General features: G+C 39.1%; 3 protein-coding genes and 1 long non-coding RNA gene across 7 annotated transcripts in view; 1 reads left to right on the top strand and 3 right to left on the bottom strand.

Moving 5' to 3' along the window:
* LOC308413013 (uncharacterized protein) overlaps nucleotides 1-2,597 on the bottom strand; it is a 28,424-nt gene extending 25,827 nt beyond the window's left edge. Inside the window, exons 1-2 of the mRNA XM_080907794.1 lie at nucleotides 2,406-2,597; nucleotides 2,186-2,278 (exon numbers count right to left, since the gene is read on the bottom strand). Coding sequence (XP_080763920.1) covers nucleotides 2,186-2,278; nucleotides 2,406-2,430 — 118 coding nt within the window. The 5' untranslated portion in view covers nucleotides 2,431-2,597. The remainder of the gene's footprint in view (nucleotides 1-2,185; nucleotides 2,279-2,405) is intronic.
* Nucleotides 2,598-7,215: 4,618 nt separating this feature from the next.
* LOC308412559 (tumor necrosis factor receptor superfamily member 14-like) lies at nucleotides 7,216-11,780 on the bottom strand. The gene is made up of 6 exons (XM_080907012.1): nucleotides 11,197-11,780; nucleotides 10,977-11,069; nucleotides 10,413-10,538; nucleotides 10,129-10,287; nucleotides 9,954-10,038; nucleotides 7,216-7,766 (listed from the first exon to the last, which is right to left on the bottom strand). Exons 1-6 carry the CDS (start codon nucleotides 11,219-11,221, stop codon nucleotides 7,628-7,630), a joined length of 627 nt encoding a protein of 208 aa, XP_080763138.1. The 5' UTR covers nucleotides 11,222-11,780; the 3' UTR covers nucleotides 7,216-7,627.
* Nucleotides 11,781-14,354: 2,574 nt separating this feature from the next.
* LOC308413097 lies at nucleotides 14,355-17,250 on the top strand. Of its 4 annotated transcripts, XR_013974665.1 has the most exons (6): nucleotides 14,522-14,556; nucleotides 14,678-14,809; nucleotides 15,224-15,287; nucleotides 15,646-15,798; nucleotides 16,172-16,257; nucleotides 16,866-17,250. It is a non-coding gene; the product is annotated as an uncharacterized lncRNA (long non-coding RNA). The 4 variants fall into 4 exon arrangements; XR_013974663.1 differs by having other exon boundaries at nucleotides 14,355-14,809; nucleotides 15,252-15,287; XR_013974664.1 differs by having other exon boundaries at nucleotides 14,356-14,809.
* A 1,443-nt stretch (nucleotides 17,251-18,693) lies between these two features.
* On the bottom strand, nucleotides 18,694-24,606 carry LOC308412558 (tumor necrosis factor receptor superfamily member 5-like). The gene is made up of 6 exons (XM_080907011.1): nucleotides 23,066-24,606; nucleotides 22,852-22,944; nucleotides 21,405-21,530; nucleotides 21,165-21,323; nucleotides 21,008-21,092; nucleotides 18,694-19,243 (listed from the first exon to the last, which is right to left on the bottom strand). Exons 1-6 carry the CDS (start codon nucleotides 23,106-23,108, stop codon nucleotides 19,105-19,107), a joined length of 645 nt encoding a protein of 214 aa, XP_080763137.1. The 5' UTR covers nucleotides 23,109-24,606; the 3' UTR covers nucleotides 18,694-19,104.
* Between the last annotated feature and the right edge of the window lie 1,508 nt (nucleotides 24,607-26,114).

The following is a 26,114-nucleotide window of genomic DNA, read 5'->3' as shown; positions in this document are numbered from 1 at the left end:
TTGTACTATTCTTAGTTAGCGTATTGTCTGTCTTGTCTTAATGTTGGTTTAAAATGGAGCACTGTAACAAAAAATAATTTCCCCCAGGGATCAATAAAGTATTCTGATTCTGATTCTGATTCTGATTCTCAATGACTACCGCCCAGTAGCACTCACCCCCATCATCACTAAGTGCTTAGAGCAGCTGGTCCTAGCACACTTCAAATCCTGTCTCCCCCCCACCCTGGACCCCCACCAATTCGCATACCGCCAGAACAGGAGCACAGAGGATGCAGTCTCTATCGCACTGCACTCTGTCCTCTCACACCTGGACAACAACAACACCTACGCCAGAATGCTGTTTATAGACTTCAGTTCAGCATTCAATACAATCCACCCCTCACAACTCATCAGGAAACTGACAGACCTGGGCATCAGTTCCCTCATCTGCAAATGGTTACTGGACTTCCTGACCAACCGCCCCCAACATGTCCGGCTGGATAACAGCTGCTCATCAACAATCACAATGAACACCAGTGTACCACAAGGCTGTGTGATGAGCCCTTTCCTCTACTCCCTCTTCACCCATGACTGCAGACCGGCTGATGGTTCCAACACCATCATTAAGTTTGCCGATGACACCACAGTGATTGGCCTCATCAGTGACAACGATGAGGCCGCCTGCAGGGAGGAGGTGGATCGTCTGGCTGAGTGGTGCAACAGAAACAACCTGCTGCTTAACACCGAGAAGACCAAGGAGCTCATCGTGGACTACAGGAGGAATGCTGACCCACATCCACCCATCCACATTAAGGGGACGGCTGTGGAGCGTGTGAGCAGCTTCAAGTTCCTGGGAGTCCACATCTCCGAGGATCTCATCTGGACGACCAACTGCTCCAAGCTGGTCAAGAAGGCTCACCAGCGCCTCTTCTTCTTGAGGACTCTGAGGAAGAACCACCTGTCCTCAGACATCCTGGTGAACTTCTATCGCTGCACCATCGAGAGCATCCTGACCAACTGTATAACAGTCTGGTACGGGAACTGCTCTGCCTCGGACCGGAAGGCGTTGCAGAGGGTCGTGAAAACTGCCCAGCACATCGCCGGAGCACCACTTCCTGCCATAAAAGACATCTACAGGAAGCGGTGTCTGAAAAGGGCTGGGAAAATCATCAAAGACCCCAGTCACCCATCACATGGACTCTTCACCCTCCTGCCCTCTGGGAGGCGCTACAGGAGCCTCCGGACTAAGACCACCAGGTACCGGAACAGCTTCTTCCCCACAGCTGTCAGACTCCTGAACTCTGCCTCCTGACATCTGACCCACGTTAACACACGCACTGAACATACACACAACCACCTACACACACACACAATAATAACATGGACTGAACCACCACTCACAACCACCAGCATTTTATATAGCCTCTGTAGAAATTACCCACATATCTCACTTATCTTAACTGCACTACTGTATAGCTCTGTGTAAATAATCATTCTGTACATACGATAATTTTTAATCCTACAACTGTTTATAACTTGCATAGTTCACATTTCTGTATAACTGTATATCTCAGATTTCTGTATAGTTTCTTTATTTCTTATTTATATCCTGTTCATAGCCTGTACATAGCTTGTACTCACTACAGCCTATACATACTTATAGTTATAGAATATTCACAACATACTTCATACGTGTACATTATAACATACCATAATAGACCCATTTCTGTAATATACTTACATATCTATATTGTTGCTAATATATATTGTAATATATCTATATCACTAAAGCACTTCTGGATGGATGCAAACTGCATTTCGTTGCCCTGTACCTGTGCATGTGCAATGACAATAAAATTGAATTCTATTCTATTCTAATTCTATCTGCAACTGAAAATAGTTGTGGATGATTACTATACCTTTCTAATGTGACGTTGTTGTCCCTGGCTCTCTTTCTCTCTCTCTCCCTCTGGCTCTGTTCCTGTGCTACTGAGTGTAACTACCGCCCCTCCCCCCTCTGCCCAGCGAAGCACAAGGCTTGCGTGCAGAGTGAAGCGGAAAAAAAGTGCAAGAGAGAGGGTGAAAGAAAGAAAAAAAAAACCCACGTGACGGCTCGCGTCTTTCACGTCAAAGAGTCGGCTCTAACAGCCATTTCGTTTGCGAACGACCCATCACTAACATTTACAGTCATCGCTTTTCTTCCTACCTTTGTTGCACATCGGGCAGCACTGTTCACCATTCGTTTTATACTCCTTTGGTTGACACGATAACACGGGCACCATGAAGACGGCGGCATATCCTACAGGAAAACACAAGAATATTAATATCCTGGGACAGACAAATAGCTCAGTTAGCTCACAACCTAAGCTAAAGGTTAGCTTAAGCTAAAGGCTGTGTCGTATACACGAAAATGTTGCAGTACTTACCGAAGATAAGAAACGCAGACAGCATGATATCACATCCTAACACGCTGCTCTGTAATACATTTGTAGGCTTTATTTCACTAATGTACTATACAAATCTAACAGAAACAGCTAAAATGCGTTAAGCTTTCGGTTGTGATGTGGGCGTAACAGGAAGGAAACTTGGGGAACAAAGAGCCAAAGTCCATCCCACACTGACGATTCTCGTGACTTTTGTCGACAAACTGAAGATATTTTACTTATCTTTTACAAGGCTCATCTTCGTTTAGACAGAGACAATAAAACAGAGAGAGTTTGAAGGAAATCGTAGGATTTAATGTTTAATTTGTACACATTCCAGCGATTGTTTTACTCCTGAACCCGATGAATATTTACGAGTAACACGAGACAGACTGAGGATCGCGGAAGTATTCATAGCCGAAGATTTTACTAATGAATAATGAAGCTGTGATTTTTATTTGAACCTGTACCCCGATTCGTATTTGCCACTGTGAAATAAAAAGTAAATAATTTATAGCCACGTAGATGGTTACCATTAATTAATAATATTTAAGTTTTAAGAGTAATTATTTAAGAGGGATTAGTTTGGTGAAACGTAATCGCCAGATGATGAGACGTCGTGGTGTATTCACTGCAAAGAGTTGAAAATCCAGTGATGGATTGGATAAAAGAGCACAAGAAGTATAAAACAGTTCAGTACTATCATTACTTCAAGTATAAATAGATAAGACAAGTAAAAACAAACAAACAAAAAACAAGTGAGTGTCTTTATATAGAATTGACAGTCACCTCTTCACTGGTATTATTAAGCAGCATCAGTACAAAGCAGTGATGGGAGAAAACCAGCAGTTTCAACAGCTACGTTATCTTTCAGGACATCCTGATGTCTCCCTGTCTCCATCCTCACAGTCTCCTCTACCATTTGATTAATCTTCTTTGTATGTAGACTCAAATAATTTGTGACCTCATAATGATCAACACGGCAGTGCTTCACTTACACTGAATCTTGGAAATGTGAGGATGCAAGAAATGAAATAAAACCAGCTGTCTGTGATACCAACTAACGTGTTAACTTTTTAAAATGATGTAAACTTTTTAGAAAACGTGTCCGTGAATCTGATGAAGAACTACTGTACGTCTGCTGTACACAAGTTTGTTGAAGGTTTTCTTTATTGTCTCTGTGCAGTCAACCTGTTTATGAAATATTCCCCATAAATACATTACAAGGATAAATATGAACTTGTATCTACACAAACATCTACAACGAATTCCACAGAAAATGTGTATAGCAAAGATAAAAACATTACAAACTGCTCCTCTCATTTGTTCCATAATGCTGCAGTAAAGGTCTGATCATCTCATAAATATCGCAAAGTGCTTCACTACAGGGTGCTGTCATGGTTCTCAACATCTGGAGAGGTTGTGGTGTGTGTCTTTTCTCCCACCAGGGCAGAGCTGGACCTTGCTTCCCCGCCTCTGAGCCCGCCTTCAACACATACCTGTGGCTTGTTTACACTGATGCTGCTCTGGCTTCTCATCACACGTATTATTACTGGCAAACTACTTAAAACGGCAGGAGAGGCTGCTTCCTCACTGTATTGTCACACTACCTAGCATCAGTGTAGCCTAGCCCTTTGAGCATTCTTTGTGATTTCCTAGAGCTTCCTCCTAACATTGTTTCCCTCTGTGTACAGGCCTTCTGGATTCCCTGCTGTCTGGATTCCTGTGGATGTGTGTGAGTGAGAATGAGCATTCTGGATCGGACTATCTGAGTGAGTTGTGGATTCAGTAGAAGAGGAGCGTGTGTGCGCCTTCCTTGGACCTTCCCTCCCCTTCAGACCCCCCTCCACCCCCCCACCCCCGTAGTCCCGTGTTATTTGTCTCACTGTATATATGAATATATCCTCACTTGGTGCCTCATTGTAAATAAATCCTTCACCTTCTCTCTAAACTTAAAAGTCTTGCGAGTGAGTCCTCTGCCTAATAATCTGTGACAGATACTAAGATATTAAAACATAAATTTACCCAAAAGCAAGTTTAAAAAGTTGAGTTTTTAGCTGCTTTTTTTTTTAATAATCCACAACAAACACCTCACTGTTGTCTTACCTGCTCCTTTGACCCATTCAGTAGCTCTGTTTCTTTTCCTTCCTTCACAGAAATAAAAAAGACATAAAAGATGTCATTTCCTGTGTTGTTTTGAGTTCCATTTTTGTCTGAGAAAAAGTTATTGACAGAAAATATAATATAAATCATGATGTCAGTGTTCTTTGTCATCCTCACATTACTTTTAGATTCCAAATTTAATCACTCTGAGTGCAGCTTCAGGTTAAAATCACACCACAGAAGGCGAATCAGCTTCTACAGGGAGTGCAGAATTATTAGGCAAGTTGTATTTTTGAGGAATAATTTTATTATTGAACAACAACCATGTTCTCAATGAACCCAAAAAACTCATTAATATCAAAGCTGAATGTTTTTGGAAGTAGTTTTTAGTTTGTTTTTAGTTTTAGCTATTTTAGGGGGATATCTGTGTGTGCAGGTGACTATTACTGTGCATAATTATTAGGCAACTTAACAAAAAACAAATATATACCCATTTCAATTATTTATTTTTACCAGTGAAACCAATATAACATCTCCACATTCACAAATATACATTTCTGACATTCAAAAACAAAACAAAAACAAATCAGTGACCAATATAGCCACCTTTCTTTGCAAGGACACTCAAAAGCCTGCCATCCATGGATTCTGTCAGTGTTTTGATCTGTTCACCATCAACATTGCGTGCAGCAGCAACCACAGCCTCCCAGACACTGTTCAGAGAGGTGTACTGTTTTCCCTCCTTGTAAATCTCACATTTGATGATGGACCACAGGTTCTCAATGGGGTTCAGATCAGGTGAACAAGGAGGCCATGTCATTAGTTTCTCTTCTTTTATACCCTTTCTTGCCAGCCACACTGTGGAGTACTTGGACGCGTGTGATGGAGCATTGTCCTGCATGAAAATCATGTTTTTCTTGAAGGATGCAGACTTCTTCCTGTACCACTGCTTGAAGAAGGTGTCTTCCAGAAACTGGCAGTAGGACTGGGAGTTGAGCTTGACTCCATCCTCAACCCGAAAAGGCCCCACAAGCTCATCTTTGATGATACCAGCCCAAACCAGTACTCCACCTCCACCTTGCTGGCGTCTGAGTCGGACTGGAGCTCTCTGCCCTTTACCAATCCAGCCACGGGCCCATCCATCTGGCCCATCAAGACTCACTCTCATTTCATCAGTCCATAAAACCTTAGAAAAATCAGTCTTGAGATATTTCTTGGCCCAGTCTTGACGTTTCAGCTTGTGTGTCTTGTTCAGTGGTGGTCGTCTTTCAGCCTTTCTTACCTTGGCCATGTCTCTGAGTATTGCACACCTTGTGCTTTTGGGCACTCCAGTCATGTTGCAGCTCTGAAATATGGCCAAACTGGTGGCAAGTGGCATCTTGGCAGCTGCACGCTTGACTTTTCTCAGTTCATGGGCAGTTATTTGGCACCTTGGTTTTTCCACACCCTTCTTGCGACCCTGTTGACTATTTTGAATGAAACGCTTGATTGTTCGATGATCACGCTTCAGAAGCTTTGCAATTTTGAGACTGCTGCATCCCTCTGCAAGATATCTCACTATTTTTGACTTTTCTGAGCCTGTTATCCTTCTTTTGACCCATTTTGCCAAAGGAAAGGAAGTTGCCTAATAATTATGCACACCTGATATAGGGTGTTGATGTCATTAGACCACACCCCTTCTCATTACAGAGATGCACATCACCTAATATGCTTAATTGGTAGTAGGCTTTCGAGCCTATACAGCTTGGAGTAAGACAACATGCATGAAGAGGATGATGTGGACAAAATACTCATTTGCCTAATAATTCTGCACTCCCTGTATTGGACAGAACACTGAACTTAACCAACAGATTATTTCATCCAGCTTATTTTCACTGTAACTTTTACTCTTATTGCAGTTCTTCTTTTTTCCAACTGCTTCTCCCACAGTCTTTGCTTCTTTTCATCAGGTTTGCTTTGAGCTGTTTGCCTGTAAGCTGTGACTTAAAGGGCCGTGAATGAAAAGTGAACCAGCAGGTCACTAGTTAGTTACCATTTTACTTCAAATTAACACCATATTCAGAGTTTATGAAACATTAATTAAGGTATGTTCCACAGTTTCAGCATCAACCAAATACATCATAACAGCCATCAAATCTGTTAGTTTGAGACTTTATCTGATGTTGCTGTACATGAACTCTTTTCCTTCAGACCAAAGCCCATCAGCACACACAGTACAGAGGATAAACTACATTTCTGCACTGTTTAATGTGATACTCTACATCTCAGTCCTTTGTGACTAAATGCAGCCTCTGACTTTGGACACATCTGTTTTCTATGGATAGTTGTGATGCCAAAAAAGTGATTTTCAGTATTTTCCAAAAAAGTGATTGCCCCCATTTAAACTGTCATAAATGACCCGTTGGCCTATAATGTGTAAAAAAATGTCAAATATTTCCATCATGAATGATATCGAGTCATTTTGAACCACAAACAACATTTTTTCCACAAGGTAGAAGCTGCAATCAGTTTCTGACAAAGTGACTTTTATATGTGCTTCATGGATCCAGTTAAAAAACCTCATAGACATTAAAAATGTATTTTTAAAGAGATGTTGGGTCAAGAGGCTAATAGAAATTGCAGCAAATATAACATAATAGTTTTTTAGACATTTTAAGTGACCAACAACCAGACTGATTAGAATTTGGGTACAATAATGCAGTCATAAAGATATTTGCAAAACAGGTAATTTCTTTATTTTATATACAACTCCTTCATAAACCGTTTTGACTGCAGTCTACCTTCCAATATAAACAAAGACATTACACATACATACAGAAACATCAGAAATCGCCTTTCGGAACAACACCATGATCCAACTGCACCTATTTAGTTGTCAGTGCTGGGTCTTCTGGCCTTCCCAGCTAAAAGTCTATTAATGATATAAATAAACTGCTCATGGTTAGTGAGTTCAATTTTCTTTTTAAAAAGTCATTCTTTTTCCTTCCTTCTTCTTCTTTGCTTTATTGGTACACAAAGAAAATTAGTGTTACAGCAGGAAAAAAACCCTAAGCAATAACAAAAAGGCAACACTGTGTTGTTAAGGCTTTAAACTGAAAAATCAACACAATGCAGACGATGCACTAACCTGTCACAAGGCTAGCAAATGCTACTGAGCAAAGCAAAAAAGGTAAAAACACAAAGTAATGTTGACTTGATGTTCTCCCACAGACAACGTCACTGGTCGAGCTTCCTTTGACCTTTATCTGTGTGTTTGAGCAACTGTTGTAAAAGAAGAGGTGAAAGAGAAAGAAAATCCAAATTAATCCACGTGAAGGAGCAGGACCACAGAGAATTATCAAGATAATAATTTTATGTAAATTGTTATAATATTTTAATATCTTGTCAAATGTTGATGAAAAACTGAATTATGCAGGTCTAAATATCACATCAGTACTGCCAACTTTTAAGTTCTAAGTTAATTATTATTTTATTTTATGAGCCTGACATCAAATGTAACAGTGTACTGAAATCTGTAAAGTGCATTGTACAAGTACATGGACTACAGTTAGTGTTCCTGCTGACAAACATCTTGTGTTTTCATTCTAAACACAAGGAGTTTATGATAAAACAGAGCTCCTGTTTACATCTGTAGATGTGTTTGAATGTGGCCATCAGGATTAACTGATGCCACATCTGTGCTGTCATCTGTCACAGGTCAAATGTGACATGGTGTTTTACATTTTTATATGGTGCTTTCTATGTGTTGATAATATGCAACATGTATGTAAGAATTTTACACTCTAAGTCACTGTTTCACAATCTTTTGGGGCCACAGCACATATTTCACATAAAAAAAACAATCACACGGCACACCACCAAAGAAAAATGTCACAAAAAGCATATTGATAATTTTTACCCGTGCACATGGCATAGCGGAAAGGGTTCGGTTTGTCCCCAGTACACTTTTTTTGCTTTCTTCTGATCACTACTCATCTGGGTCGGAATTTTCTCCAGGACCCAAGTCAGATTGACTACTTTTTCTTTTTAAATATTTATTTATTGCTATTACGCCCTGCGTGGTCTCGCTCACAGCATGACTATTATGTAATTTCTTCTTGGTCTTCTTCTGTTTTACTGGCAGTTGGCAACTCATTTAATTAGAGCAGATAGTTGTACTGGCCTCTAGTGGAAGAGAATGTAATTGTTCTGCCCGTGACTCATGCCGGACGCTTCGAGTACTAATCAGGTGGAACCAGATAATCTTCCACGGCACACCTGATCATTTCTCATGGCACACTTATGTGCTGCGGTACAGTGGTTGGGAAACACTGCTCTAAGTCATGAGGATTTTTGTCAGTTCTACACTCCAACAAGGTTTTATCAGAAGTCACTCAAAACCTTTCAAGCTATCATGTTTACAGAACGGCACACATGCACACACACTCTATTAAAAACATGACCTCCTTTCCAGAGGTAATCATGTTTATCTTCTATACACAGTAACTGAGACACCACGCTGTTACTATTAATGAATCTCTGATAATATATGACTGTATTTTAAATTAATCAAACTTTATTTTCAACAAATTCAAAGTATTTATTCTACAATTATAACATTAAAATCAAAAGTTGGCTAAGTTTCTGTTTAATCAGCTGAATCACTGGTTCTCAGGTTACTAAAGGGGGGCAAATCCCAAAGTCCCGTGTGGAGGTGAGTAATATATCACTGAGATATGAAAATATAGAAAAAAAGCATTGAGTTTTAAAATGGTTGCAGGTAGCAGCATTTATAACTGTAGTGCTACCGTCATCAGTGTCAGACTACTTAAACTGAAGTGTGAATCTAACAAAAGAAAACATAAGTTCAAAAGTAGCCCAGGTAGTATTTTCCCTGGAATTTTCAAATAAAGTATAAAAAACTTTTAACACTGTTATTAATAAATCAAAAAATATTTATCATGTCAGGATTTTAACCAACTTAAAGTCCTGCCTCCATCATGTTACTGCATCACTAATTTCCACACATTGTTTGCTCCTCCTGTTATAAAGAGTCTAACTAGCGAGTGCAGCTAGTAACTGCTCATGTCTCCTCATGTGTCTTCATAGCCTCGTTTTACTCAACGGAGTGTTTTCCACTTTTTACAAACAGATTTCCTGCATGTTTTCTCCTGTGTTTGCTGGAGGCTGCTGAAGTAGCTCCATTTTTAGTTACTAAATCATCATTGAAACACTGCTCTTACATTTAGACATGCACGGTTTTGACTCCTTGTCATAAACACTAGGAAACAAACACATAATGTTGCTATAGCAACACAGTATATAGTATAATACCGGTATTATTGCAGATGATATGATGTGGCACAGCCCTAGTCCCAAGTATATGAGAGATTCCATTAAGACATTGATGATCAATAACTGAATATATTAAACACTTTTAGAGTGATTTTATTATAAATTATGACCTACACTTTCCAAGCAGTGCAGCTCACACCGTCCTTGGAAAAGAAGCCTGGCTGACAGTCTTCACACACTGTGTCACTTCTGCTGGTTCCTGAAAGAAACACATTCGTTGTTACACAGAATACAGAAAAAAAAGGTCTATCAGCTCATCTAAATGGTCTTAGACTTTAATTTTTCTTACCAGGTTCTTTTATCCTCTGACCAGCTGTACACTGTGAATGTTTCTCTGTCAAACTACATCTGTTACTGTCTGTCAAACCTTTGCAGTAATATCCATTTAAAATGTCACACACTGTGTCAGTTGTTGCTGTACAGTTCTGCTTGACAAAGAGACCATGACCTTAAAAAAATGAAAAACAAAACAAAAAACATTAGTGTAAAATCATGTTTCTGTAATTTACTTTTAAATGAAAGCTTTATTTTTTTCAATCTAAATTTGACAAAGGATTTCTCATCTGACTGTACCTGTGTCACAGGCAGTGCAGGGGAAACAGTTATACAGGCTGTTGGGTTGGTTCATGAAGGTCCCCATCTCACAAGAACAGCACTGAGTTCCTGCATATGCTGTGCAGTCTCTCTGAACAACTGTACCTGTTCAACAGAACACAACATTTATGTCAGACTTTTAGCATTTAACACAGAGGGAATCTACAGTTGTGCAGTTGTAGTGTTGGGTGTTATATACAGTAAGTCAAGCAGCTACAACATTACAGATCTACAAATTCAATGTGGCCCACTCAAATAATGAGTGGTGACTTCTATAACTTTGAGTATATAATTTGGCATTTTCTAATGATGTAGGCCCCAAAAAATTACATAATATAATTTCATTCAGTTTAAAGATTTATTTGCAAGATGCAAAAAAGACTAAATTGAGAGTTATAAATGTTTTGTGCATGAACCAAATTCAGACATTGTGCAGATGTGTGTGTCAAAAGTTAATCTGGCTGTACACTATGGCACTTGGCCACAGGTGGCGCAAGATGACTCGAGTTTCAATCTCATTGCAGCCATCGCTTTTCTTCCTACCTTTGTTGCACATCGGGCAGCACCATCCATCATTTGTTTTATACTCCTTTGTTCGACACGATAACACGGACACCATGAAGACGGCGGCATATCCTACAGGAAAACACAAGAATATTAATATCCTGGGACAGACAAATAGCTCAGTTAGCTCACAACCTAAGCTAAAGGTTAGCTTAAGCTAAAGGCTGTGTCGTATACACGAAAATGTTGCTGTACTTACCGAAGATAAGAAACGCAGACAGCATGATATCACATCCTAACACGCTGCTCTGTAATACATTTGTAGGCTTTATTTCACTAATGTACTATACAAATCTAACAGAAACAGCTAAAATGCGTTAAGCTTTCGGTTGTGATGTGGGCGTAACAGGAAGAAAACTTGGGGAAGAAAGAGCCAAAGTCCATCCCACACTGACGATTCTCGTGACTTTTGTCGACAAACTGAAGATATTTTACTTATCTTTTACAAGGCTCATCTTCGTTTAGACAGAGACAATAAAACAGAGAGAGTTTGAAGGAAGATGAAGGGAATCGTAGGATTTAATGTTTAATTTGTACACATTCCAGCGATTGTTTTACTCCTGAACCCGATGAATATTTACGAGTAACACGAGACAGACTGAGGATCGCGGAAGTATTCATAGCCGAAGATTTTACTAATGAATAATGAAGCTGAGATTTTTATTTGAACCTGTACCTGGATTCGTATTTTCCACTGTGAAATAAAAAGTAAATAATTTATAGCCACGTAGATGGTTACCATTAATTAATAATATTTAGGTTTTAAGAGGAATTATTTAAGAGGGATTAGTTTGGTGAAACGTAATCGCCAGATGATGAGACGTCGTGGTGTATTCACTGCAAAGAGTTGAAAATCCAGTGATGGATTGGATAAAAGAGCACAAGAAGTATAAAACAGTTCAGTACTATCATTACTTCAAGTATAAATAGATAAGACAAGTAAAAACAAACAAACAAAAAACAAGTGAGAGTCTTTATATAGAATTGACAGTCACCTCTTCACTGGTATTATTAAGCAGCATCAGTACAAAGCAGTGATGGGAGAAAACCAGCAGTTTCAACAGCTACGTTATCTTTCAGGACATCCTGATGTCTCCCTGTCTCCATCCTCACAGTCTCCTCTTCCATTTGATTAATCTTCTTTGTATGTAGACTCAAATAATTTGTGACCTCATAATGATCAACACGGCAGTGCTTCACTTACACTGAATCTTGGAAATGTGAGGATGCAAGAAATGAAATAAAACCAGCTGTCTGTGATACCAACTAACGTGTTAACTTTTTAAAATGATGTAAACTTTTTAGAAAACGTGTCCGTGAATCTGATGAAGAACTACTGTACGTCTGCTGTACACAAGTTTGTTGAAGGTTTTCTTTATTGTCTCTGTGCAGTCAACCTGTTTATGAAATATTCCCCATAAATACATTACAAGGATAAATATGAACTTGTATCTACACAAACATCTACAACGAATTCCACAGAAAATGTGTATAGCAAAGATAAAAACATTACAAACTGCTCCCCTCATGTGTTCCATAATGCTGCAGTAAAGGTCTGATCATCTCATAAATATCGCAAAGTGCTTCACTACAGGATGCTGTCATGGTTCTCAACATCTGGAGAGGTTGTGGTGTGTGTCTTTTCTCCCACCAGGGCAGAGCTGGACCTTGCTTCCCTGCCTCTGAGCCCGCCTTCAACACATACCTGTGGCTTGTTTACACTGATGCTGCTCTGGCTTCTCATCACACGTATTATTACTGGCAAACTACTTAAAACGGCAGGAGAGGCTGCTTCCTCACTGTATTGTCACACTACCTAGCATCAGTGTAGCCTAGCCCTTTGAGCATTCTTTGTGATTTCCTAGAGCTTCCTCCTAACATTGTTTCCCTCTGTGTACAGGCCTTCTGGATTCCCTGCTGTCTGGATTCCTGTGGATGTGTGTGAGTGAGCATGAGCATTCTGGATCGGACTATCTGAGTGAGTTGTGGATTCAGTAGAAGAGGAGCGTGTGTGCGCCTTCCTTGGACCTTCCCTCCCCTTCAGACCCCCCTCCACCCCCCCCCCCCCCCCCCCCCACCCCCGTAGTCCCGTGTTATTTGTCTCACTGTATATATGAATATATCCTCACTTGGTGCCTCATTGTAAATAAATCCTTCACCTTCTCTCTAAACTTAAAAGTCTTGCGAGTGAGTCCTCTGCCTAATAATCTGTGACAGATACTAAGATATTAAAACATAAATTTACCCAAAAGCAAGTTTAAAAAGTTGAGTTTTTAGCTGCTTTTTTTTTTAATAATCCACAACAAACACCTCACTGTTGTCTTACCTGCTCCTTTGACCCATTCAGTAGCTCTGTTTCTTTTCCTTCCTTCACAGAAATAAAAAAGACATAAAAGATGTCATTTCCTGTGTTGTTTTGAGTTCCATTTTTGTCTGAGAAAAAGTTATTGACAGAAAATATAATATAAATCATGATGTCAGTGTTCTTTGTCATCCTCACATTACTTTTAGATTCCAAATTTAATCACTCTGAGTGCAGCTTCAGGTTAAAATCACACCACAGAAGGCGAATCAGCTTCTACAGGGAGTGCAGAATTATTAGGCAAGTTGTATTTTTGAGGAATAATTTTATTATTGAACAACAACCATGTTCTCAATGAACCCAAAAAACTCATTAATATCAAAGCTGAATGTTTTTGGAAGTAGTTTTTAGTTTGTTTTTAGTTTTAGCTATTTTAGGGGGATATCTGTGTGTGCAGGTGACTATTACTGTGCATAATTATTAGGCAACTTAACAAAAAACAAATATATACCCATTTCAATTATTTATTTTTACCAGTGAAACCAATATAACATCTCCACATTCACAAATATACATTTCTGACATTCAAAAACAAAACAAAAACAAATCAGTGACCAATATAGCCACCTTTCTTTGCAAGGACACTCAAAAGCCTGCCATCCATGGATTCTGTCAGTGTTTTGATCTGTTCACCATCAACATTGCGTGCAGCAGCAACCACAGCCTCCCAGACACTGTTCAGAGAGGTGTACTGTTTTCCCTCCTTGTAAATCTCACATTTGATGATGGACCACAGGTTCTCAATGGGGTTCAGATCAGGTGAACAAGGTGGCCATGTCATTAGTTTTTCTTCTTTTATACCCCTTCTTGCCAGCCACGCTGTGGAGTACTTGGACGCGTGTGATGGAACATTGTCCTGCATGAAAATCATGTTTTTCTTGAAGGATGCAGACTTCTTCCTGTACCACTGCTTGAAGAAGGTGTCTTCCAGAAACTGGCAGTAGGACTGGGAGTTGAGCTTGACTCCATCCTCAACCCGAAAAGGCCCCACAAGCTCATCTTTGATGATACCAGCCCAAACCAGTACTCCACCTCCACCTTGCTGGCGTCTGAGTTGGACTGGAGCTCTCTGCCCTTTACCAATCCAGCCACGGGCCCATCCATCTGGCCCATCAAGACTCACTCTCATTTCATCAGTCCATAAAACCTTAGAAAAACCACACTGAAAAAAAGGGACTGGCCATCTCTTGGATTTATGTAAGCATCTTGCATGTATTTAACACAATTGCCTCATGTTTTAAAGTTAAATGTAACTATATAGTGTAAAAACTACATGATATGCAGAAAGGGTGTATTAAATTGTTCATATCATGTTCAGGTGAAGTAAGTCAATAAGATAGCAACGTTAAATCTCGTGAAACCACGCGTGATTTCATCTCGCGGGCTTTGGATCGTGGTTTAAAAAAGGCATCCATCTCAGTCAAGTCGAGCAGCCAACTCTACGTTTTTGGTATGTCTTGATTTTTTGAATTAATATTTACCATATTTTAGCCAAATGTAGTTAAACGTCTAGAGTGTCGCCATGTAACATGCTAAAAAAGAGCCGTTAGCTTATTTGCTGTTTTATCTGTTGTCAAAGAATTGGCGCTTTTTCATTTGAATTTGTCTTTGGCACAAGAGCCGTAATATCACATTAAACCAAATTATGAGGCACTCATAACATAATTTGGTTTTCTGTGTGAATAGATTTGCCAACTGACTCTTCAGTTACATTGTGTATTTACTGCACCGTGGTGTTAGTGAGATTTTGGACATTGAACAGCTTTAGCTAATATCATCAGCGGCATTATGCTAGCTTACATCCCTACCCCTCCTGCCCTCACCTGCTGTCCTTTTGTTTTTGTTTTTTTTGCTGCACATTGAGAGACGACCTCTATTCTGCATTTCACCAGGAGTCAGCTGATGGATTGTGGGTTCAAGGTGTTATGGTAAGAAAGTATATTCTATTTTCGTTTCTGTAACTTAATTATAATAGGTTTTTTATAATTATTAGGTGCATGCATACTCACCCTATTAATACAACTGAGAAATCCAAAATCTGCCATAGGTTTAACTTATACCTGTATGTATTGCCAGAAAGGTGATTACTGGACTCACATTAATGCACACTTGAACTGAAATGAGGTTGTAACTTGTGGGTTGTTGGGTTGCAAATCAGAAACAAACATCTTTGGATTTTTTTTAATCCCATAAGATCTGGAAACACAGTTTTTATTCAACAAAACATTACTGATTAACCAAGCACAGTGCCTGCTGTTATTTCAAAATAATTTTATGTCATTTCAGATAAAATGCAGCATTCCAGTGCATCCCAACCATGCCTTTACAGTCAAGGTTTCTGACGGAGCTGAGTTTCTCTCTGACAGTCTGCTGAAAGTGTTTGCAAAGTGATCGGGGGAACAGGGCACAAAGCTAAAGGATGTAGCTGCCATTATGACAGTAAGAACTTTAAAATTCTTTAACTACAAAGTGTATATGTATTGCATTAGGTCAGTAAAAGATTTTTATGCTACATCCATTGAAACAGTCAACTATTACCTGTGAGTACTGATTCCACCGAAAGGATGCCATAATTTTCGTCATGCATTTACTGGCCCACTGAGAAAAATTTATCTTTTTTTTTAAAAATAAATGTTCTGGAAACTATATATCCATAAAGTTGATGTCAAACAGGAACTTTTGCTATTGCTTTGTAGATGCTGGTGTTGCATGTTGACTGGTTTAAAAAGTCAAGAGTTTTTGTCTGGGATCATTTTCTTCTGTGCTACTGAAAAGTTCACAAATCTTTGTTTTCTTTGTTATAATACTCAAGGATGACATTAATGCTTGAAGTCCCTCATCAAAGTGCTCCGCATCTGTGTGAAAGACAATTGCAACATCTTGGTGCAGGAGTTCATGGTGAGTGTTTTATGAGTAGATTGTGGATTTGCAACATTTAAAAATGCATTTAGTTATCCACTTGATCCTCATTGGACTGGTTAGGACCAGTAGTCCTCTTTAATAATTTGAAGTTCACATGAGGCCTGGTAGTGAACTCGGCCGCCGGCCCTTGAGGCCCCACCCCCACCCCTGTATTAGGGGTCACATCAGTGTGGAAAAAACTTTAAATTTGTCATTCTAATGAACAAAGGAAAATCCCACCAGTATTTACATTAGCTTTTGTTTGAAAAAAAAAAAAAAAAAAAAGACCAACTGACCAACAGCTAACCAAATTGTGGGGCTGAAAGTCTAAATTCTAACATCTTCTGAGTGACATAACCTGGATTTCTGATGGGCCGGTGTCTTTCTAACAAAAACTAATGTAAAGCATTTGAAATTATTATGTTTTTCACCCTCTCTTAGAAACTCTGTTAGACCATGAATGGCAGCATGGCAGGCCACTCTTTGGCTATAGCTATTTACTATGTTGCTTGCATTGGTTTAAATTACTCTAACATTAGAACTGGTAGATTCAAAAGAGATGAGTTTAAAAAGGAATCTTAAAGAAATGTTTTGTGTTTAACCAGGACTTGCCTGAGGCCACTGCACAGATTGAGAAAACCACAATGAACATCTGTCTCCAGAGATGCGCCAGGCAATGACTTTTCTGATGTTGTTCTTCAAGATCTGGATAACGTGACCTTTGCAGTAGCCATGCTGTTTGGACCTTTTTTATTCCTTCAACATGAGTTACCCATCACAACTCTGCTACACTTTTGAGGTGATTCAAAGGGTGGTAATGGAGTTGGATGCAACTCAGCTCTCAAGAAAAGCTCACAACTAAGACAAAACTGCTCCTGCAACGAAGCTCACTGTTATGCATGTGAGGTGACCAGCTCTAGGTGAGAGGACATTTAAATCTCACACTTGTTCTGCTGCATTTTTGAAGCTCAATTCCAGGAACGGATCGCAGGGTTCATATTTATATACTCTGCCACTGCCATGAGGACGAGCTGTTTTTTGTTGTTGTTTGTTTTTCCTTTTGCTCTGTACAAGTTCTGTTTGTCTGTTTGGCAGCATTTTTAAATTTCTCTTTGTATTTTTTCTTTCTTTTACTAGTGAAGAGATGTAGCGTGAACAGTTATACAGTCTAAATATCCCATATGGGTCGTGTGAAATGGTATTTTCAGTTTCATTCAGTTGAAGTAAGGAACGTTGAATATTTCTAAGTGTGCTGTTTTGAACCAAGATGTCACAGTATGATCAGTGCTGTATTTTTTGACAGTCACTGTATCAATGTTATTTTTGCGTCTCTTGAATAAAGGTTTTGACCTGCAAGTGCTAATTTCTTTAGTTATTGGGGTAAAATGGGTAGTGTTAATAGGAAGGTGTTTGCCAGATGCACATCACCTAATATGCTTAATTGGTAGTAGGCTTTCGAGCCTATACAGCTTGGAGTAAGACAACATGCATGAAGAGGATGATGTGGACAAAATACTCATTTGCCTAATAATTCTGCACTCCCTGTATTGGACAGAACACTGAACTTAACCAACAGATTATTTCATCCAGCTTATTTTCACTGTAACTTTTACTCTTATTGCAGTTCTTTTTTCTAACTGCTTCTCCCACAGTCTTTGCTTCTTTTCATCAGGTTTGCTTTGAGCTGTTTGCCTGTAAGCTGTGACTTAAAGAGCCGTGAATGAAAAGTGAACCAGCAGGTCACTAGTTAGTTACCATTTTACTTCAAATTAACACCATATTCAGAGTTTATGAAACATTAATTAAGGTATGTTCCACAGTTTCAGCATCAACCAAATACATCATAACAGCCATCAAATCTGTTAGTTTGAGACTTTATCTGATGTTGCTGTACATGAACTCTTTTCCTTCAGACCAAAGCCCATCAGCACACACAGTACAGAGGATAAACTACATTTCTGCACTGTTTAATGTGATACTCTACATCTCAGTCCTTTGTGACTAAATGCAGCCTCTGACTTTGGACACATCTGTTTTCTATGGATAGTTGTGATGCCAAAAAAGTGATTTTCAGTATTTTCCAAAAAAGTGATTGCCCCCATTTAAACTGTCATTAATGACCCGTTGGCCTATAATGTGTAAAAAAATGTCAAATATTTCCATCATGAATGATATCGAGTCATTTTGAACCATAAACAACATTTTTTCCACAAGGTAGAAGCTGCAATCAGTTTCTGACAAAGTGACTTTTATATGTGCTTCATGGATCCAGTTACAAAACCTCATAGACATTAAAAATGTCTTTTTAAAGAGATGTTGGGTCAAGAGGCTAATAGAAATTGCAACAAATATAACATAATAGTTTTTTAGACATTTTAAGTGACCAACAACCAGACTGATTAGAATTTGGGTACAATAATGCAGTCATAAAGATATTTGCAAAACAGGTAATTTCTTTATTTTATATACAACTCCTTCATAAACCGTTTTGACTGCAATCTACCTTCCAATATAAACAAAGACATTACACATACATACACAAACACCAGAAATCGCCTTTCGGAACAACACCATGATCCAACTGCACCTATTTAGTTGTCAATGCTGGGTCTTCTGGCCTTCCCAGCTAAAAGTCTATTAATGATATAAATAAACTGCTCATGGTTAGTGAGTTCAATTTTCTTTTTAAAAGGGCATTTTTTCCCTTCCTTCTTCTTCTTTGCTTTATTGGTACACAAAGAAAATTAGTGTTACAGCAGGAAAAAAACCCTAAGCAATAACAAAAAGGCAACACTGTGTTGTTAAGGCTTTAAACTGAAAAATCAACACAATGCAGACGATGCACTAACCTGTCACAAGGCTAGCAAATGCTACTGAGCAAAGCAAAAAAGGTAAAAACACAAAGTAATGTTGACTTGATGTTCTCCCACAGACAACGTCACTGGTCGAGCTTCCTTTGACCTTTATCTGTGTGTTTGAGCAACTGTTGGAAAGGAGAGGTGAAAGAGAAAGAAAATCCAAATTAATCCACGTGAAGGAGCAGGACCACAGAGAATCTTCAAGATAATAATTTTATGTAAATTGTTATAATATTTTGATATCCTGTCAAATGTTGATGAAAAACTGAAGTAATTTTGCAAGTCTGAATATTACATCAGTAGTTCTAACTTTTATGCTCTAAGTTAATTATTATATTTTATGAGCCTGACATCAAATGTAACAGTGTACTGAAATCTGTAAAGCGCATTGTACAAGTACATGGACTACAGTTAGTATTCCTGCTGACAAGCATCTTGTGTTTTCACTCTAAAAACAAGATGTTTGTGATAAAGCAGAGCTCATGTTTATGTGTCCTAATGTGGCCATCAGGACTAACTGATGCCTCAACTGTGCTGTCATCTGTCTCGATCTATTGAAGGAGAGGTCAGAGGTCAAATGTGACATGCTGTTTTACATTTTTATATGGTGCTTTCTATGTGTTGATAGTACACACAATGTTTGTAAGAATTATACACTCTTAAGTCATGAGGATTTTTGTCAGTTCTACACTCCAACAAGGTTTTATCAGAATTCATTCAAAACCTTTCAAGCTATCATGTTTACAGACAGAACGAGACACATGCAGAGGTTTCCAGAAGTACTCGTGTTTATCTTCAATACACAGTAACTGAGACACCACCATGTTATTATTAATGAATCTCTAATAATCTATGACTGTAGTTTAAACTATTCAAAACTTTATTTTAAACAAATTCAAAGTTTTTCTTGTACCATTACAACATTTTTAAAATAAAAGTTGGCTAATTTTCTGTTCAATCAGCTGAATCACTGGTCCTCAGGTTGCTAAAGGAGGGCAATTCCCAAAGTCCTGTGTGGAGGTGAGTAATATATGACAACTGAGATATGAAGATATAGAAAAAAATACTGTATGTTTTTTAAATGCTCACAGGCAGCAGCATTAATAACTGTAAGTAGATGAAGCATCCTTCTTTTCCAGAGAGCTAGTCTCACCAATGTCAGACTACTTAAACTGAAATGTGAATCTAATGAAAGAAAATGTAAGCACAAAAGTAGCCTAGGTAGTATTTTCCCTGGAATTTTCAAGTCAAAGTATAAAATAAATTTTAAAACTTGAGTTTGACAATAACTAAATGACCTTACTCTTGTAAAATGTTAGGAGCTGCACAATATTGTCATATATTAATATTAAAAAAATATAAACATAAAAAATATTTTCTGCCTTGGTCAGTCTATGCTTAAAGTCCTGCTTTTCCATCATGTAACTGCATCACTAATTTCCATCCACTGTTTGCTCCTCCTGTTATATAGAGGATAACTAGCGAGTGCAGCGAGTGACTGCTCATGTCCCATGTGTCTCGTTCTACTCAAAGGTGTGTTTTTACCCTCTTCTACCAGTTTGTTGTTTTCCCTTTTTTCCAAACAGTTTTCCTGCATGTTTTCGTCCTGTGTTCACTGGAAGCTGCTGAAGTAGCTCCATTTTTAGTTGCACACTGCTCTTACATTCAGACATGCATGGTTTTGACTCCTTGTCATAAACACTAGGATACAAACACATATTCTTGCTATAGCGACACACAGTGTATAGTGTAATACCGATATTATTGCAGATGATATGATGTGGCACAGCCCTAGTCCCAAGTATATGAGAGATTCCATTAAGACATTGATGATCAATAACTGAAAATAAAATAAACTTAGAGTGATTTTGTTATAAATTATGACCTACGTTTTCCAAGCAGTGCACTTCACACCGTCTTTGGAAAAGAAGCCTGGCTGACAGTCTTCACACACTGTGTCACTTCTGCTGGTTCCTGAAAGAAACACATTCGTTGTTACACAAAAACATCACAATTTATCAGCTCATCTAAAAAAACTTTTCTTACCAGATTCTTTTATCCTCTGACCAGCTTCACACTGTGAATGTTTATCTGCCAAACTACATCCATTACTGTCAATCAAACCTTTGCAGTAATATCCATTTAAAACGTCACACACTGTGTCAGTTTTTGCTGTACAGTTCCGCTTGACAAAGAGACCATGACCTAAAAAAAAAAATATCGGTGCAATTTGAAAACCTTTTTATTTTTTAAATTAAAATTTGACTAAGAAGTTTCCATCTGTACCTGTATCACAGGTAGTGCAGGGGAAACAGTTAGATAGACCATTGAGTTGGTTCATGAAAGTCCCCAGGTCACAGGAACGGCACCGAGTTCCTGAATATGCTGTGCAGTCTCTCTGAACAACTGTACCTGTTCAACACAGCACAACATTTATGTGAACATTAAAGCCACATTAAAGGTCAAGAACACAAACGCACAGTGAATGCACAGTGTATTAAATCTGGGGTGAATCTTTTTAGACACACATTTTAGAAAACTTTAAACACCACAATAGACTGTGTAAAGTTACTAAGCAACCACCAGCTGGTACTGGCAAAATAACTGCCAGAATATAATAGTTTCCTCTGTACTCCTACTATATATTACTAAATTTTTTATATTTCAAGAACAATTGGTGTGCGCAATTATTGCAAAATACAAGCCTGTGTGGATGAGTGCTGTGGAGCAGATAATAGTATGCACCACTTACAACTTTTTCTGATAGTGGAGGAGCCTCTGCTCTGTGAACCATCTGCATATTTCACATAATTATTACAACAACAAGATAACACAGACTAGTAGCTTACCTAGTCATCTTTTGGGCATTATGAAGAACTAATTGTTGATAGATAGAGAAATGTTATATCACTGATTCAAATGTACGTGCAGATGAAAAGAATCAACTTTTTTCAGGTACTAATAGATGGGTATAAGAAATTGCCTTGTTTAGAACTGTACAATCCTTGTGTGCATCATTATTTTTCACACAGTAGCAGTTTCAAGATGTGACAATACCAAAAGAGGTCATTGGGTGTCTCTTGTATGTATTACTGTAGGGTCTACCTTACAGTATAAACTGCCTTGAGGCGACTGTAGTTGTGATTTGGCGCTATATAAATAACATGTGAATTGAACTGTGAATATGGGGATCAAGTTGTTTTTAAACCTCTACAGCTCTGGTACATTTGAAATGGTTATAGTGTGCCACAAAGCCTTGCATTACTTCACCCTGTGCCAGCAGTGCTGTAGAGGCACATGCTCAACACATCTGATCATATGAAATGACGTTTCAGTATGTGTAAGATGAACTGAGTCGAGGTGGACGGAAGGTATGAAAAAAAGGTTTATCTCATCTGAATATGCAACTTAATAACTTGTTTGTGTGCTGCCCCCTCAGACAAACAGTTACAATTTATTTACAATACTTGTGATGTTTCCTGAAAGCTATTATCTGAACTGTGTCAATTCTAACTATTAATGAAGGTTAATTGACAGTTTCAGGGGAAAAAATGATTAAAAAAAAAAAAAGAGTCAGCAGATTTTCTGGTTTATTAACTTAAAGAATTGTGAGATAAAAGAAGCAGCTGTAACATGAAATAAGATAGACGGCTCTTTATTTACTCTTTGTTCTCACAGTGGGAACTCACATAATGTGGGCGGGTTTACTTCTAGAAATGTTTTCTTATCGTACCTTCTTGGCACATCGGACAGCACTGCCCATCCCTTGTTGCATACTCCTTTGTGTGACAAGACACCGCAGAAACCACGGAGGCAGCGCGACATGCTGCAGGCAAGCACAGGATTAGGACGCAGTGATAAGCATCCTCCACACAGGCTACAAGCTAAGCTAAGGTTAGCTTTACATAAAAGACGTGTTGCAAACATGGGGCTGCTGTTTGACTTACCAAATACGAGGAACACAGAAACCATGATATCACAGGCTAACATGCTGCCTTATATAGCGGCTGAAGCAATTATTTTTTAAATAACAGTAACCCTTTAAAATTCTGTAGTGAAAGTTAGCTTAAACGTTGCTCTTCGTTTAGTGTGGGCGTTCATGCTGAAAAGCTATCAGTGTTCTGAATGGTTAACTCTGGGATTGTGAAGCTGCTCCGACGTTTGCGAGGTGCAAATCTCTATGGAGGGACCATTTCAAATTAAAATTCCGAGAGGGAAAAACTGGAATCCGACTTTAAACTTAATCTGGAGCACGACGACGTGAATTCATGGTGCGTTTTTTGATTAAATCAGAATTATTGAACTAGGGCGTATTCCGATTTCCGGGATGTAGTGGGACAGGGCCAGAAAGACGGAGAAACCGATGATGGGATGGAAGTGTGGTGGGGGCAGTGTTGCCAACTCCTCAGTAAGGAAAATCGCTATTGGTTGTCCTAAAAGTCGCTAGAAGTCGCTAACTGACGTCATCGCCTAATTTGCATAATTGGTCATGCTAATCTAATTGTAACCTATGTTGTTGGAGAGCGAAATAACATCGTGGAAGAGACTTAAAGTGAGTAAAAAACGTCCTAAATGCATTTAGAGTTTATTTAGAACTACAAATTAAATTTCTTTTAGCAATTATTGTTTTTTTTAATGTCACAATTCCAACCCTGCTCCTTTACCCGGGCTTGGACCGGTGTTCCAGATCTACTGGCGTTTAGATCAACTGGCGTTGGTCGAACAGATGTGTGTCAGTCTTGCGTTTCAGGAGCTGCTACCGACAAACCAGCAAAAAAACGCCAAATGTGTCACCCGTGACACTTGTGAGGTTGTCTCAAACACACTCCGTCAGTCTTGATGCTGTTGAACAACAAAATGTTTAAAAATGTGGCGAGTTCACCTGGTGATATCCTCATGCGCGACGCGATCGCGAAAACAGCAAACAAGTAACACCACGCCGTTGTTGTTCACAGGACACAAAGAATAAACGATCGGGAGACTCTTGTCGTCGTTATCGTTCCCCTCGCACGGTTTATTCCTCCGAATTCAGCGTTTTTGCTTCACAACTACAGCGTGCTGTTTACTTTGTGCACTAACATGGAGTCGAGTCAACCAGCGCCACCTCTGGCCAAGTGCCACAGCCTACAGCCAGATCAACCTGTGACACACATCTGCACCACGTTTGAATTCGTGTCATGCACATTTGTACCTTTCAATTGTGTCTGTTTGTGCGTCATGCAAATAAACCTTTGAAATGAATGAAATGATATCATATATTTATTATCAGCCTACATTTGTACAAAATGCCAAATGACATACACATAAGAATCACCATCCTGATATCAATACTTTTGCCCATACGAAAAATGTCGTGAACACACTAATATTTCACCAGTGTTGTAACATCACATGTCGTTAGCGTAGTCTGTCTGTGTCTGCCCTCTGCAAACAAACATGTTAGAGTTGGTTGTGATATACAGTCTGCATAAGTGTGGTCAATCTAATAAACATTTGTAAGGAGATGGCAGTTACTGTGAATGTACAGCAGGTGATTAGTAATAAACAGCCAGACAATGACTCTGACAATCTCATTCAATCTTGCAGATTGCACCTTCTGTGGAAAGTGGTACCACACGGTGTGTGGACTTCCCTTGTGCAGAAGGCGACTACAAATGTTGTGGGTGCTAAATAAACAGAAAAAAGTGATCCCTGTTGTCTTTGCTTACTGATTGTTTTTAGTGTTGACAATCCACATTGCTGGCATTGCATCTTTCAACATGTTTGTGGGCAGATTTGGATGTACCAGGGGTAAGTGCAGCCACTCAGCCTCTACTCACTGTGATCATAGCAGCAGGTGCAGATGTGTCACAAGTTAATCTAGTAGTGGGCTATGGTCATGTGTTAGTGGTGGGAACAGTCATATCCACTCACTCTCACTGGCTGTTTATTACTAATCACTGTGTAACTGCTGTGAATTCACAGTAACTGCCGTCTCCTTACAAATCTTCATTAGATTAACCACACTTATACAGACTGTATATAACTCCAGCCATGTTGATGAATTGCCTATATTGGCTTGAAATATTCATTTTCAGGGAAAAGACACAGACAGACTATGCTAGCGACATGTGATGTTACAACACTAATGAAATATTGATGTGTCATATTTGTCCAAGGCGTATTTCATTGTTATGGAAAAAGAGAATATTAAAATCATGATGACCAATTGGAGTGGTGATTTCTATGACTTTGTGTATATAATTTGGAATTTTGTACAAATGTAGGCTGATAATAAATATATGATATCATTTCATTCTTTCCAAAGGTTTATTTGCATGACGCACAAACAGACACAATTGAAAGGTACAAATGTGCATGACACGAATTCAAACGTGGTGCAGATGTGTGTCACAGGTTGATCTGGCTGTAGGCTGTGGCACTTGGCCAGAGGTGGCGCTGGTTGACTCGACTCCATGTTAGTGCACAAAGTAAACAGCACGCTGTAGTTGTGAAGCAAAAACGCTGAATTCGGAGAAATAAACCGTGCGAGGGGAACGATAACGACGACAAGAGTCTCCCGATCGTTTACTCTTTGTGTCCTGTGAACAACAACGGCGTGGTGTTAATTGTTTGCTGTTTTCGCGATCGCGTCGCGCATGAGGATATCACCAGGTAAACTCGCCACATTTTTAAGCATTTTGTTGTTCAACAGCATCAAGACTGACGGAGTGTGTTTGAGACAACCTCACAAATGTCACAGATGACAAATTTGGCGTTTTTTTGCTGGTTTGTCGGTAGCAGCTCCTGAAACGCAAGACTGACACACATCTGTTCGACCAACGCCAGTTGATCTAAACGCCAGTAGATCTGGAACACCGGCCGTGAGAAAGTGGTTTTTTTCCCGAAAGGTCAAGGCCCGCCGCTCGCGCACTCTGTCTGCGCATGCGCATCGCAACGACTGACCCCCTCCATCCACTCCCGGGAGGTTATAGTATGACGTGTTCTGACGTCACT

Source organism: Rhamphochromis sp. 'chilingali', assembly GCF_963969265.1.
Source record: "Rhamphochromis sp. 'chilingali' genome assembly, chromosome: 16".
NCBI lineage: Eukaryota > Metazoa > Chordata > Actinopteri > Cichliformes > Cichlidae > Rhamphochromis > Rhamphochromis sp. 'chilingali'.
The sequence above is the reverse complement of the archived record's forward strand: the minus strand, read 5'-3'. Positions and strand labels throughout refer to the sequence as shown.